This window comes from Dermacentor variabilis, chromosome 4, assembly GCF_050947875.1.
Source record: "Dermacentor variabilis isolate Ectoservices chromosome 4, ASM5094787v1, whole genome shotgun sequence".
Lineage (NCBI taxonomy): Eukaryota > Metazoa > Arthropoda > Arachnida > Ixodida > Ixodidae > Dermacentor > Dermacentor variabilis.
Window position 1 is genome coordinate 51,518,368 of NC_134571.1, and position 15,208 is coordinate 51,533,575.

The 15,208-nt window shown below is 47.6% G+C and overlaps 1 protein-coding gene across 2 annotated transcripts; it reads left to right on the forward strand.

Moving 5' to 3' along the window:
• Positions 1-1,745: 1,745 nt before the first annotated feature.
• On the forward strand, positions 1,746-14,549 carry LOC142579129 (basigin-like). 2 transcript variants are annotated; one of them, XM_075689032.1, is made up of 5 exons: positions 1,746-2,065; positions 4,710-4,868; positions 5,478-5,735; positions 9,190-9,368; positions 13,459-14,549. In XM_075689032.1, exons 1-5 carry the CDS (start codon positions 1,835-1,837, stop codon positions 14,390-14,392), a joined length of 1,761 nt encoding a protein of 586 aa, XP_075545147.1. In that variant the 5' UTR covers positions 1,746-1,834; the 3' UTR covers positions 14,393-14,549. The 2 variants fall into 2 exon arrangements, with proteins under 2 accessions (XP_075545147.1, XP_075545148.1); XM_075689033.1 differs by lacking the exon at positions 5,478-5,735.
• The last annotated feature ends 659 nt before the right edge of the window (positions 14,550-15,208 follow it).

Below are 15,208 nucleotides of genomic sequence, written 5' to 3' on the forward strand. Positions count from 1 at the left end.
GTTAACCTCCAAGTTTCTGCCCCATATATGTTAGCACTCGTAGAATGCAATGACTCTGCATTTGGATGCGGGCAGAAAGCAAGAACGCCCATGTCCCATGCATTGGGGCACATTAAAGATCTCCTGGTGGTGAAAATTCATCCGGAGTCCCGAGTTCATTCATTCAATGCAATGATTGTACACTTTTTTTTATACAACAGAGGTAAGCTCCCAGTCAGGATTTGGCAATGCCTGCCATATACACTGCAACTCATTCTTATGCTTCTGTAAATTTTCTCATGACCTGGGTTCTCTGCGAATAATTGATTTAGATAAACGTATTCCTGTACAGACTCTAAAGGCTGACTGTCGATACTGAACTCCTGTTCCCCTGCCAGGATATTGAGCATTATCTATGTCTTCTACATATTAATCTTCAACTTCACTCTTACATTTTGTTTGTTAAAGTCCTCAATCATTTGTTGTAATTTGTCCGCAGTGTTGCTGAACAGAACAACGTCATCTGCAAACCGAAGGTTGCTGATATATTCGCCGTTGATCCTCACTCCTGTCTTCCCAATATAATAGCTTCAACACTTCGTCTAAGCATGCAGTGAATTAGCACTGGAGAGATTGTCTCCCCAGCTGCCTGAACCATTTCTTGATAGGTAACTTTCTGCTTTTCTTGTGGAGAACCAAGATAGCTTTCTATACACAGGCCGTCTTTGCAAGGCAGGAGAAGGTGACTAGTGAGCTCTGTTTTTTTTTTTCATTTGTTTAGTTTCGCTCTTCAGTGATACACGCTTTATTCTTCACAAAGTAAACTTTACTTGGCGCTCATGTTCGTAGCCTTGTGCCTATGAATAAGCTACTTTCAGTACGTAGTGCAGCAATGCCTCTTAGTACATACAGGGTCAAGACAGGGGTAATTGGAGATCTCTGGGAGATACCTCCCTCCTGCAGTGGACATAAGGATATGATGATGATAACATACTGGTGACTCCAAACGACACAGCCGACATCATTACCAAAAGTGCGGTAAACTCTACTTCGGCACATAGTGGTGTTTGGTCTGTGACTCCTCGGGCGAGACATCAGGAAAGCAGGTTAGGTACCGCAAGCGATAGCGTACGGATGGTGCGATGGTGTCAACAGGTTGGTATAAAGTGTATCAATATACAGGACTGAGAAACAGAGAACGACACTTTTTTCTTCGTTTAAAAAATTTTTTTTTCGGGAAACGCGTAGCAGGACGAAACGCCAAGAATTACGATAAATGATAAGTGACTAAAAAATATGAAAAGTGCTGAAAAGGCGCTGCTTCCAAACCCTTTTCGTAAAATTGATGCAGAGAGCATTTCCCATCGTTTACGAATCATTTACGTGAGAAGAACACGGAAAGCGTGTTCTTCTTACCAATACGCATGGGCATGGGCCGTGTGTATACAGAGGAGAGGAAGAACACAGCATGTGCCTCCAACTGTGACCCCAGTTTCGCTTTGTGTTTCTTATGGTATAGACTGGCTACTGAACTACACGTGCGCGTAACGTATAGGTTCTAATTTACTACTACTACTGATATTACTACTGCTACTGTACTACTACTACTACTACTACTACTACTACTACATCTTTTTCTTTTTCTTTCTCGCTCTTGTTCCTTGCTTTTGATCCTACCGACCGCTCCCAGGCCCATCCGAGGTTGTGGGTATGTGCCGTTGTTCAGAGTCGTCGTCGTCGTCATCCCAGCACGGGCGCTCGTGCCACGGTCCCATCGTTCTCAGCCCGCACGCGCGACGCGTCCCCTTGCCATTCGTTCCGGCTCGTTCTCCAGCAAGACAAAGAAAGGCCGTCCATGGACGCCGCCGCGTTGCTGTTGCCTCTGCTCCTCCAGCTGTTCCTGGCAGCCGAGTGCGCCCGGGTCGCCACGTACCTTGGTGACGCGCACGTGGCCGAAGGTGACAGCTTCTTCGTGGCCTGCGTCACCGAGCCCCACACCTCGCCCGACTGGCACAAGGACGGGCTGCCGCTACCTTCCTGGGGCCACTTCCTTTTCCACGAGGACGTCACCGACGGCGGCAGAAAGGTGCTGGCCCGACAGGGCTTGGGAGCGCCGTGGCTGTAGATTTGTCGGCTGCCGCTGCCGGGTGGAGTGCTATAGCACGGACGCCGTCACGCTCCGCCACGGAGCGAGACGACGAATTCGCCATCTCGTCAGCTCCGTGATTGGCTCGCGGGGCGGCAACGCTTTCTCCGATTGGCTCAAAACGCAAGCATGGCAGAATTTGATAGTGTCCGGCAGAATAGCACCCACGGATTTCGTCTACAGCGTTGCGCGATGCAATACACAGAAATTGCGAGATATAAGCGGGCATTATATTAAATGCATTTCCAGCGTTATTTCTTGTTTTCTTTTTATAGAGTCGGAAGTGAAACCGCATGGCACCAGTGCGTCCTTTGTTTACTATTACGACTGCTTAAATATAAAATATAAGCGAAATGAGTTTCATGTGGTTCCCGATTGAAGCAAATATGCTACAGTAGGCATTTGGACCGCTAAACATTGCGATTAACTTGACGCTGTCAGTGTTGCCATTTCTAACTTGCGTGTTCCGTCTATAGTGTGCAACGTTGGCGAATGAACCATGTTTGATCAATCCTGTTACCTGTAGTACCCTCCGTGGTCGCTCAGTGGCTATGGTGTTGGGCTGCTGAGCACGAGGTCGCGGGATCGAATCCCGGCCACGGCGGCCGCATTTCGATGGGGGCGAAATGCGAAAACACCCGTGTGCTTAGATTTAGGTGCACGTTAAAGAACCCCAGGTGGTCAAAATTTCCGGAGTCCTCCACTACGGCGTGCCTCATAATCAGAAAGTGGTTTTGGCACGTAAAACCCCAAAAATATTAATATAATAATAATTGCCTGTAGTATCCCTCCATATGCCCAGTACGCAGGGACGCTGCTGTTAAGGGTTTCCTAGCGCACACTTTGGGTGCGCATTTTCTGTTGTCGCGTAGCGTGTATTGGTCAAGAGAGGTGACATACGTAGCCCTGGTTGACGGAGCGTGTGGGACAATCGTTGGAGCGTGCGTGTTGTCCTGTGCGGCCTGTGAAAGTAGCTTACGGTATTACTGCAAAAGAAGACAACGCTCTCAAAACCTTGCATGCTCGTTCCGGCTCAGAGAAATGTTGAATTCAAGTTTCGCTTAACGGGTGCGCGTACCATTTAGTAAAACACTGGCCTGTTAATGCGCAAACGCTTCTCGTATTGCTTGACGTGAAGGTTGAGCGCATGCGCTTAAGTGATTCTCAGCACATATGTTACTAGCTGTTCCGCAATGTTTAGCGACAATGTTGTTGAGCGCGGCTCACGCATCGTTGACAGCAATTGATAAAATTAACTTTTATAAGCGTAATAAAAGGGCAGGCGACAATCATTATAGATGCTGCGTAATGCGCATTATTCGTCCAATAAACCCGCCTGTTCGCAAGGTTGGCGCTGTGCGAATTAGGTTGCCGACCAATATATAAGGCACCGCCTTGGCTATGATCCCAGTCGAATGGTCAACGCTCGTCCGCGCGAGCCATAATTGGATACGAACAGCTATGGGAAGCCGGGTCCTGGTTCGAGGGTCATGTTCACACGCACTGAAAAAAAAAGAGCACTAGCTTACGGTAGAAGAGTTCGTAATGTACAGTCATGATGAAAGATGGCCGCCGGTCAATGGAAGACTGCACTTACGAACCTAAAGCTCCGTGAATTTGACCCCTATAGGCACAAAATCTCTATTTCGCTATAACTACTCGTAAAAGCAATTTTAGCCTATCCTGATTCTGGTCATATCATTAGCGAAAGCAACTAGATGATGGCAAAGAACACTTACGAAATGAAAGCTATGTGTTTTCAGCCCGTGATCCGAATAACATTGCGTAAGAAAACTCTTGACTGCGTGGTACACACCGTCGCCTGCTAAGCAAGATATCCAACGAAGTTATGGCGAAACTAGACCCGATGTGCCACGTAATTGCAAACTGCAAATTATATACAGGAAGTTTTAAAGCTAAAGCTTTATTGGCCGCGAGCTTGCGATTTCGCAGTGGCCGTGCTCTGAGGAGGCACATGACGTCACACTGCGATCCTCGTCGTTGCGTTCACCTCCGCTCGCTTTGCCAGCTGCTTGCATGCCTGATAACATGTCGGAGGATTGAAAAGGAGAGCTCGCGTGCGCCGCAACCACTGTTGAGGTGGTAGTATGGACGGCGACAATTCTGATAAGCAGGAGGAGGCCTGGAATCAACATCGGAACGAGATGAAGAGGAAACAAATCGCCCAGGAAACAGACGAACAGCGCGCCGAACGACTGGCTAAACGTCGCAACATAGCTAGACAACCAGACTAACCTGGACTTGCAATCAAGATTAACCAAGGCTAACCATGCTATGCCTTAGCTTTCGCTACGTATCTCCTGGCATAGCCGAGCTAAGCCACTGCCAATTTTGTGAATAGGGATCTTGGGACTGAATTTAAAGAGCGTTTCGTTCGTTTGAAGTGTTTGTCGATGGCAGTTACATATATCCTATGGCTAGTATGTTGTCTATCATGATTGGTTGCGGCCCCTGTTTTTTGCGTACCGCTGTGTGTATGTAGTTCACGGACATCTTCGCAAATGCGGCCCTGCGCCCCGCAGCGTGAGCCTCACTTGGTTAAGCCTTGTGCTTCGCCCTGCAGATGAACACCCTGTACGTCGCGCACGCTCAGCCTGGCCATTCGGGCGACTACTCCTGCGGTACCAGCCTCCGCGACGCACACCGACTACGCGTGCTGCCTTCGCCACCGCTTGGCAGCCGGATGTTGAGCAGAGACGTCCAGCGAGACTGCCATCATCTGGTTGGTGTTTCCTTGCCATATATATAGCCACATGCCTGAGGACGTGAAGTTGTGCTCACATCCGATATTATGAGGATGCGCTCTTTAGTGTATACTTCTTCGGCCTTGACGTTCATAGAGTAAAAACATGGAACACCACTGATTGGCGGCGTCAATCGAGCGGCCGAGCCACACCTTGACAAGAATGGAAAGCATAAACGAGTAACACGATCTGCCTTAGTTCTGACCAGCGTAACAATACGGTGGCGCCCAGGTCGCCTGCTTAGAGCCAAATTTTCCTTCCTTATACTTGATCACGATAGCAAGAAATGCAAGGCAAAATCAGCTTTCCCTTAGTCTTATCTCGCAAAATTACCGCAAAGCTTGTTATTATTGAGATAGGTTACGTTATTTCATCCGCCGCCACCGCCACGGTCCGCAAAGTCCGGGAGGCTACGCGAGAAAACTTCGCTCCTGGACTTCGCAACGTCCGGAAGCTTTCTAAAGCGTGCTTTAGATCTCGTGCTACCGCCCGGGACGATTTTACCGCGTCATCGGAAAAACGGAAGTTGTAGAGACAGTGCTGTTCCGGCTGCGTCACCGGGTGCGCAACGAGGACGGTGTTTGCAGTCGCCGAACAGGTCGCTGGAGATTTCGTGCGAGCTATCCGGCACGGGCCGCTCGGTGACTTGGTACAAGGACGACGAGGCGCTGCGCCAGGGCTTCCGCGAGCGCTACGTCGTCGAGCCGGGACGCTTGATCATCCACGACGCGCAAGTCTCGGATGCCGGCACCTACACGTGCTTGGGCAGCGGCGGCGCCGGCCTCAGCGTCAGCGTAGCCGCGCCGATCGCCATCGAACCGATGCCGGCCTACCAGAAGGCCAGGGTAAGTCCGCAGCTGGACCCACGGGGACTTTGAGTGGTCGGTTGAAGATGCTTAAACTTATGAGGTTTTACGTGCCAAAACCACCATCTGATAATGAGGCACGCCGTAGTTGGGGAACTCCGGAAATTTGGACCACCTGGGGTTTTTTAACGTGCACCTAAATCTAAGCACACGGGTATTTTCGCATTTCACTCCTATCAAAATGCGGCCGCCGTGGCCTGGATTCAATCCCGCGGCTTCGTGCTCAGCAGCCCAACACCACTGCCACTAACCAACCACGGCAGGTGTTGAGAGTGCTTAAGCGTGGCAGGTCAGGTACCGTAAAGCTTCGAACGAGCGCATGCTAGTCGTTAAAGACGCACGCACGCACGCACACACGCGCACGCGCGCTCGAGCTGCGCGTTGAGCAATACATCTCGCTTGCGAGTCTGCGGACGCGTGTTGCATGTAATAAGGCCAGGCCAGTAGTGGAGATCAGGCGCCGATAGAACTTCACGACTCTTAATTCTCGAACAGATGGGAATAAATGAGACGCGATGATTAGTGAGTGCACGTATCTCGCTGCCATCTGCGCTGTGTGCGAAACAAACAAAAAAGAAGGAAGAAGAGGGGAAATACTGAAAAATAATCTTTCGACTGAATGGCAATACTATAAATGAGCTCCTAGCATGTTTTGACCACTGCTGCAGCTGCGTGTGTACATTTCACCACGGGGCTGCCGAAAAGGCAAGCCATTGAAATTATCGCGTTTTAACGGAGATGTCACGGCTCTTAAGTAAAATTGAGCTGTCCTTTTCTTTATTTATTGTTGTACTCACCTTTACGGCAAGGACTTCGTGCTTTGGTGATGCACATAAACATGCAACAGTTGGGTCTTACAAAGTTGAGACCAGAAAAGGGAGGCAACAGGCACAGCGAAGTTACCGCGCAACGGATCGCGTGCTCACGCACGCTTTTGCTTTGTACATTCACATGATCTTGGCTAATAATTAAAATTAAATAATGGTGCACAGTGGCTTATGGGGGACAATGTAAGGAAAGGCTTCGCATTAATTTTGAACACGTGGGGTCTCTTACCGTGTTCCTAAATTTAGGGTATCAAGCATTCCTCCGTCATATGAATTTGGGCTCCGCCACTTGGTACGGCTCTACTGAGCCGCCGTGATGGGTGTGGCTGATAGTTGTAGACGAAGTTTATCTCGTATGTTGTTTAAAGCCACAGTGTAAATGGAGCGCAAATTAGTACCTTCACGACAAAGGATTACAAATCTTTGTTCGAAGACCAGTCATTTTAGCGAGGTATCGTTTCGGCGCCTTGAATATGTGCATCGTCTGATAAAACGTTCGCTTTGGAATAGTAATTAATTTTTTGTGGCTGTTTGATCTACTGAAGAGGCCCACACTTACGAAATCAATACATGCTGACTTTAGGGAACCATGCACTTGGCAACAACGCTACTTGCAGTGCCGGTAAAACGGGGACGATCCCACTTTCCAAGCACAGTTCGTAAATGCTATCGCTTCAAAAAGTAGCAATATATGCAGGAATTACGATCGCGGCAGTTGATGTAGAAGCAGCACTCTTATGCAGAGAAATCGCATAAACCCACTTTGGAGGTGCCGCAGATGGGAGGGGCACTGGCACTGACGTCACGCTGTTTGCAAACAGGGAGAGGTCTGTTCATCCTCGTTCAAGGATAGAACACAGAGCCAACACCTTTCCCAGGCAGTCGAGCTCTGGAAGAGCGACCCCCCCCCCTCTCTCTCCCCGCGTTCCGTTGTTCCCAGGCTCTATTTATTCATTTATGCAATTGTAAGGCGCTCAACCTTCATAGTAATACATTGCAGAGGGGATGGGCGAGAATACAATGCAACAGTAAAAAATACAGGATTAGCTCTAAGAGATCACAGTGCAGGGATCAAAAGAAGGCGTTGAAAAAAAAAAGTTGTAATGTTTCAATAACAACTGGAAAACATCGCTTACATAATATTGAGTAATTATATACACGAAGCGTACACTTTACCAAAGAGTAAATGACCACGAATAAGAATATAATCATACCATTTGGCACCCCACATCATTTCATGATAATGACTGCGTTCTTAAGACGAGTGGGCTCACTGATGCTTCAAGTAGATTTAGGTAGATTATTCCAGTCGATCGAAGTCCTAGGAAGGAATGATTGTGAGCCCATGACGGTGTTATGACGGGGCACATTAACTTTATATACGAGATCGCGGCGAGCGGTAAAATAAGGCGCTGGGTGGATCCAAAGGCAGCGAAGGGATGCGTTGTGGTAGCAGATCTTATGAAAAAGGGGGAATCTGCGATTCCTTTCTGCGACGCGATAATAATGGGATTTGAAGGGTACTCTTCATTAATGCAACGCTAGCAGTGCGATGGTAGTAGCTAGGTTGAAACGAACAGAGTGATTTTGTACTGATTCGATTTCGTCAGTAAATGTGACCTGATGAGGATCCCAGGCGAATGAAGCATATTCCAATTGGGGGCGGACGTAAGTTGTGCACAACAGTCATATTAATGAAACAAGTGCAAGCGAAAAAAAATAATCTTCAAGTATCCTAAGGAGCGGTTAGCTTTAGACATTAGGTATTGCACATGCTGCTTCCAAGATAGATCGGTAGATAATGAAACACAAGATAACGGTATCATTCAACAGACTGAAGGGTGCAGTCATTGAGGATGTAGATAGGGCAAGGTGCGTTAGAACGGGAAATGCGCATAGATCCGCATTTATTAATGTTGAGCTCCTTGCGCCAGGTGAGGCACCAATCACGTATGTTACTTAAATCAGATTGAAGGGTTGTCGTAGAAGAAGCAGGTTAAGGCTAACGTAATCGTCAGCATCAGTGAAACTTTCGTTACACTGTGCGCTTCCGAAATCGTCATCTTTGCGACAACTGGTCGTCCCGATAGGAATTCTTTGCATTCCCGGCTGTGTCATTTTCAATTTCGCCTTTTCTGCGCACGTCACCTTGTTGTGCCAATGTTCAAATCTGCTCTTGCGTACCGAATAAGCCAGTCAGAAGTTACTGACCGTGTCTTCGCTTAACTTCTCGCATTTCTTCCGTCTCTCTACCAGTATCCTTAAAGCTTTCTTACTGAGCGATGAAACTGCCGCATCGCGTGCTGAGTATACTACAACATTGTAGGCGCTACACTGTAGGGCCCATGTGCTGCGCCACCCAGTGTAGACGTGTGTCACACATAATGCGTGTATTAGTATATATATATATATATATATATATATATATATATATATATATATATATATATATATATATATATATATATATATATACGACAGTTTGTGCATTGTTCTACACTGTTACTACATGTCGACCGCGCTTGAGAAAGTAACAGTGGGCGCCTATAGTCTTCTGAACCTATATATAGGGCGATGACCCGCTCACGCCGCTATCTCCCTCCCAGGTGAACAAATCCTTCAGCATCATGTGCAATATCGACACCCAGCCACCTCCGCGCGTCTCGTGGTTTCTCGGGGACGCGCCACTTACGCCTTCGGATCGGCTTCTCCTGTCGCCTGGAAAGAACGGCGTCGAGAACGCCAAGCTCACTATTCGCCGCGTCTCTCTTCAGGATCGCAACAGGTAAGGAAGGACCTTGGTCTACGGAAAGTTTAGCTCGATTTTTGGTGCCATGTTATACCCCTGTTACACGGGCGACCTCAACCGCGGTTAACGTAACCGCGATTATCGCTAAACGCGGTTAGCGCGGTTACGTACACGGCAGGCGAAACGGCGGTTATGCCGCTAACCGCGCTTGACCTCCAACCGAGCTTGGCAACCTCGGTTTAGTGTAACCGACGTTTCGGAAACGGTTAAAATGGCGGACGGTACTTCTCCCTCCCGAGTGCAGCGCTGGCGCTTCCCAGGTATCTTCCAAAAGGCATATAGGTTGGCCTGACTCGACAATTGAGGCACTGATACGTATTTATGAAGATAATCTCGCCGCTCTGCGCTCAAGTAGTCGAAACTCGCTCCTCTACACAGAGATGACGGCTACGCACAAATTTCAAAGTTTAGGAACAGCGCAATCAAACTGGACAAGTGTGAAACACACAAACACTGTGTTTGTGTGCGTCTCACTTTCTTCTCCAGTTTATGGCGCTGCGTTTACACTTATAACTTCAGTATCTTTAATATGCACTTTTTTGTGATAATTTGTGCAATGTGAAATCGAAGTGTACATACATTAACATTTGAAAGCACTTCCTTTTCTTCCTTTTTCATTCTTTTCTTTTGTAAATGCAAGCGTACAGTTCCAAAATGCATTCGCGTAAAGTTGTACTCCCTTTAATTATGTAACCAATATTTGTTAGTTGAAACATTCATTTGTTCATTAAGAATTTTGTTACCTTTTCGTTCAGTGGACTTTATATTATTTTTGCCCATTTGTGATCCTTAATTCTGACTTTTTATATGGTTGTATGCCCGCCAGGCATGCTCACTACTGAGAGCAGGAGTATCGAAAATAACCTACACGTGCAAAACGCTGTCTTACACGTTAAAACTCTCAAATATGACAATTGTTTTTGCTGAAAATTAACATGTTTATACCACTGTAACGAAATGTCGAAGAAAAATTATTCAAATATGAAGCCTGTACGCAAGAGATCACGCGACGCGTCATCAGACCATTAACCATCATCGGTATAACCCGTGAAACTCTGGCGGACTACGGTTCGCGTTAACCACGGTTGAGCGAGTTAACCACGGTTAAGTTTAACCGCGGTTAAGCTGCCTGTGTAAATAGGGTATTAGGCGGTTGGCTGAACGTACAACGCTCACTCGTGGAACAGCAAGAGCGTTGAAGCACGAAGAAACGAGCTGTGGGAAGGCCTGCATGAATGAGTAACTTTACTTGAAACGGCTCCTCGTCCGTGCGGTCAGCCCTCGAGAAGTTTCGTAAAAAAGCAACTAAACATGGTGTAGCGACTGTTTAGAGACCATGCGAACAGTGACATAGGAAGCCAACAAACACTGACACTGACATATATATATATATATATATATATATATATATATATATATATATATATATATATATATATATATATATATATATATATATATATATATATATATATATATATATATATATATGTATAGAAAGCGTTTGATTCAGTCGAAACCTCAGCAGTCATGGAGGCATTACGGAATCAGGGTGTAGATGAGCCATATGTAAAGATACTGGAAGATATCTATAGCGGCTCCACAGCCACCGTAGTCCTCCACAAAGAAAGCAACAAAATCCCTATAAAGAAAGGCGTCAGACAGGGAGATACGATATCTCCAATGCTATTCACAGCATGTTTACAGGAGGTATTCAAAGGCCTGGAGTGGGAAGAATTGGGGATAAAAGTTGATGGAGAATACCTTAGCAACTTGCGATTCGCTGATGATATTGCCTTGCTTAGTAACTCAGGAGACCAATTGCAATGCATGCTCACTGACCTGGAGAGGCAAAGCAGAAGGGTGGGTCTGAAAATTAATCTGCAGAAAACTAAAGTATTGTTTAACAGTCTCGGAAGAGAACAGCAGTTTACAATAGGTAGCGAAGCACTGGAAGTGGTAAGGGAATACATCTACTTAGGGCAGGTAGTGACCACGGATCCGGATCATGAGACTGAAATAACCAGAAGAATAAGAATGGGCTGGGGTGCGTTTGGCAGGCATTCTCAAATCATGAACAGCAGGTTGCCACTATCCCTCAAAAGGAAAGTGTATAACAGCTGTGTGTTACCAGTACTCACATATGGCGCAGAAACCTGGAGGCTTACGAAAAGGGTTCTGCTGAAATTGAGGACGACGCAACGAGCTATGGAAAGAAGAATGATGGGTGTAACGTTAAGGGATAAGAAAAGAGCAGATTGGGTGAGGCAACAAACGCGGGTGAACGACATCTTAGTTGAAATCAAGAAAAAGAAATGGACATGGGCCGGACATGTAATGAGGAGGGAAGATAACCGATGGTCACTAAGGGTTACGGACTGGATTCCAAGGGAAGGGATGCGTAGCAGGGGGCGGCAGAAAGTTAGGTGGGCGGATGACATTAAGACGTTTGCAGGGACAACATGGCCACAATTAGTACATGACCGGGGTAGTTGGAGAAGTATGGGAGAGGCCTTTGCCCTGCAGTGGGCGTAACTAGGCTGATGATGATATATATATATATATATATATATATATATATATATATATATATATATATATATATGTATATAATCAGAAGCCAACAAACAGAGCGGCTGGGAGAACGGCGCCGTGGTAGCTCATTTAATAGAGCATCGCTCGCGTAATGCGATGACGTGGAATCGTTCATTGCATCAACTTGTAGTAAGAGACCTGGTTTGCCCTGACCATAGAATGTTTTATAAAAGATGGCTTGGTTCTAAACTTTTGTACAAAGTCACGATATCCCTCGAATGCAGGTAAGACTCTTTTTTTGCAGTACTATCAATTTATTATAACTTTCTTGCGAAGTAGTGCCCCCCTAAGTATGCAATAGGTTAATCGAGAATAAAAAAGTGTTTAGTACAAGTAATGTTGCAACCATGGAGGAATTAGGGTGATCACTCTATATAAGCAACCAACAGTTCTACTTGGTTCCATAGCAATTCGGTTGACGTGCATGTTCCAGGCCAAATTTTCCTGGAACCACACTTCGAGAAATTTCTGACGTTTTACCTGTTCTATCATCTTATATTCATAAAGAATAGGTATATTGCAGTTACGTGGTTTATTAGTAGGAGCAACTATCACATATTTTGTTTTAGAAGAATCTATTTGTATTGATTATGTTGTAACCAGCAAGAAAGTTGCGTCAGGTAATTGTTATCTTTCAGTTCAAGCTCTGTAATAGTAGCAGCGTTGATGAATATGTCAGTATCGTCTGCATGCATAACTAATTGAGGAGACTCGGCGATGTTACACAGGTCATTAGTATAAATTATAAACAAAAGTGGTCCGAAACGCAAAGTTCTCGAGTCGCTGTCGATCCGCATCAGTAGGCGCCACCGCCTGTGCGCACAACACTGTGACGTGCAGTGAGAAAAGGAAAGCAGGAATCTGCTCAACCGACGAATTCGAAAAAAAAAAAAAATTTCGCGTACATTTCAATACTACAGCAAGAAGTTACAAAAGAAAATTCACGTGGATTTTTATGCCTCAGAAATCCACGCTTTCTTTTTTTTTTGTTTTTCTTTTTTTTTCTAAGCGGAGGTTTTTTTGCCTCTGCCATCCACTTTCTGCGTGCACACTGCTATCTTGCACGGCTTGACCTGGACAACCAGTGGTCATTTATTTATATCTAGCGAGAACAGACACGAGCCACAACACAAATGGGGCCAAATTACGAGTGTGGAGGACACAGATGTTCGCGAGAGTTAACATAAACAGAGTTCCCCGAAAACTCCAAAGAAAGCTTGGATTAACCCAATTCCGACAACGGGTGTGATCCATATAATATTTTTCACTTTCTTTTCGTGGCACCTCTTCAGCTGCATGCTCATTCGGTCTCAGGGCTACCAGTACGCCCAATCTGAGTGGTATGCCAAACTTCTCTTAATCGTAATATTTGCCCCCGACGCTCGCGTTTCCGCACGAGCCGATCTGCTTGACTCCTGTTGGGAAGTGTCGTTGGATGACCGCCAGGGGGGGTGGTGCGCTTCCTCTCCAGGTACACGTGTCGGGCGGCGCACATGCACTGCAGCGACCGGCTCGCCTCCCAGGTGTCCACCCAGCTGCTGGTCAGCGTCCTCGCCATCACCACCAACGAGGAGACCATCGGCAGCGGCGTCACCATCGACCCGAGCGAGCCGTTCGTGCTGAGCTGCGACTCGGGCCAGCAGAGCGTCCCGGTCAAGTGGGAGAAAGAAGGGGACGGCCCCATAGCCGACGACGACGCGCGGCTCAAGGTGCTCGAAAACATGACCACGTGGAGCCTGACCATCGAGAAGCCGACCGTCGAAGACGCCGGCCTGTACAAGTGCACGGCCGGAGCGGACGCGGTCTCCATCAACGTCTTCTTCAAGCTGTCGGCCACTCTGAGCGAGCGGCACTCGACCGCGCCCTCGGCCTGGGTTGAGAGCAAAGAGGCGTTCATCGCGGTCGCCGTCGTCGGCTACCCCAAGACGTTCTCTCTGGTCTGGACCAAGAACGGCGAGCCGCTGCTCGTTGACGAGCGCGTGACCTTGGAGAAGTTCGAGGAGGTCGACGACGCCTTGCTCCGCTTCAAGCAGCTCACGACGGAAGACGCCGGCAAGTACGTTTGCAAGGTGGACAACACCAAGGAGAGCGTCGAGTTCGAGCACACGGTCGAGGTGAAGGGCAAGTACGCGGCGCTGATTCCTTTCGTCTGCATCTGCGTCGAGGTAGCCGTACTGTGCGCCATCATCTACTCGGTGGAGAAGAAGGCGCTCAGTGGCGCCATGCGGCCCCCGGCAACCGTGGCCAGCGTCTCGGAACCGCCGCCCGCCTCTGCGGAGCCCGGGGCGGAAGGAGCCGCTGGCCAAGAAGGGGCGGAACACGAGCCCGGACACGAGGCCCAGTCGCCGCCGGAGGGTCCAGAGGGTGCAGTCACGGCACCCGGCGCGAACCCTGCTGTGGAATAGCCTATACCGAAGCAGCCGCGCAGGTTGGCGTCCCGCCATAGTACAGTGGCTAATAACTCTATAGGCGGCCTTTATCGCGGCGCAGGGCAGCTCCCGATAAACTAAATAAACCTAGCCCTGCGCTGTCGGCTCAAATAAAAGGCAGCCTTCTCTTTTATCCTGAGGTCTTGCCGGATTATCGGCCGCTGAAGAAACTGCGCAACAAGCTCAACACATGCGGTAATACTTAAAAAAAGAAGAAACGTTATTCGATGTGTGTCTAGAATTCATCCTGCGCTGGCGAAAGGAGTCCTTATTAATAAGCAAAGGTGGCTGTGTGGCTCGTTGCACACGTGCTACAGGAACGCGTGGAGCGCCACGTTCATTCAATCTCTGAAATGATCGAGTGTCGCTTCACGAGTGCGTTGCCGCGTTGCTTAAGCACTGCGTATTCCTCAATTTAATTGATGTATAAAACATACGACCCGCAGCTTTTCTGACGTCTCCCCAGACTCGGAGTGATATACTGACGTATCAACGCTGTTCGTTTCGTCAAAGCGCACGAAGTTCGCACTTTGTAGTGAAGCTCTCTATTTTCTTCGCAGGCTGTCCATGCAACTTCATGTACAAATGATGTCCAAGGCTGTTAACGTGATTTATTTGCCTTTGTTGTGGATGCGCATCAGTTTATTCGGGAGATTTTTGTCTGAAAGCGTCGTTGTACTTGAAACCAAACTAAATTTGCTGTACTTCCTTCGACTTTTCTACTGTTGCTGTCATCTTGCAAAATAGCTCACACACAGGACAGCACGCCCACTCTTACTACCTCTATATGTG

Bases quoted from the DNA above. Each gene is read 5' to 3' on its own strand.
- LOC142579129 (XM_075689032.1), top strand. From the start codon at position 1,835: ATGGACGCCGCCGCGTTGCTGTTGCCTCTGCTCCTCCAGCTGTTCCTG. The intron at 4,869-5,477 runs GTTGGTGTTTCC...CGGTGTTTGCAG, and splicing joins AGCGAGACTGCCATCATCTG to TCGCCGAACAGGTCGCTGGA. The intron at 9,369-13,458 runs GTAAGGAAGGAC...CTTCCTCTCCAG, and splicing joins TCTCTTCAGGATCGCAACAG to GTACACGTGTCGGGCGGCGC.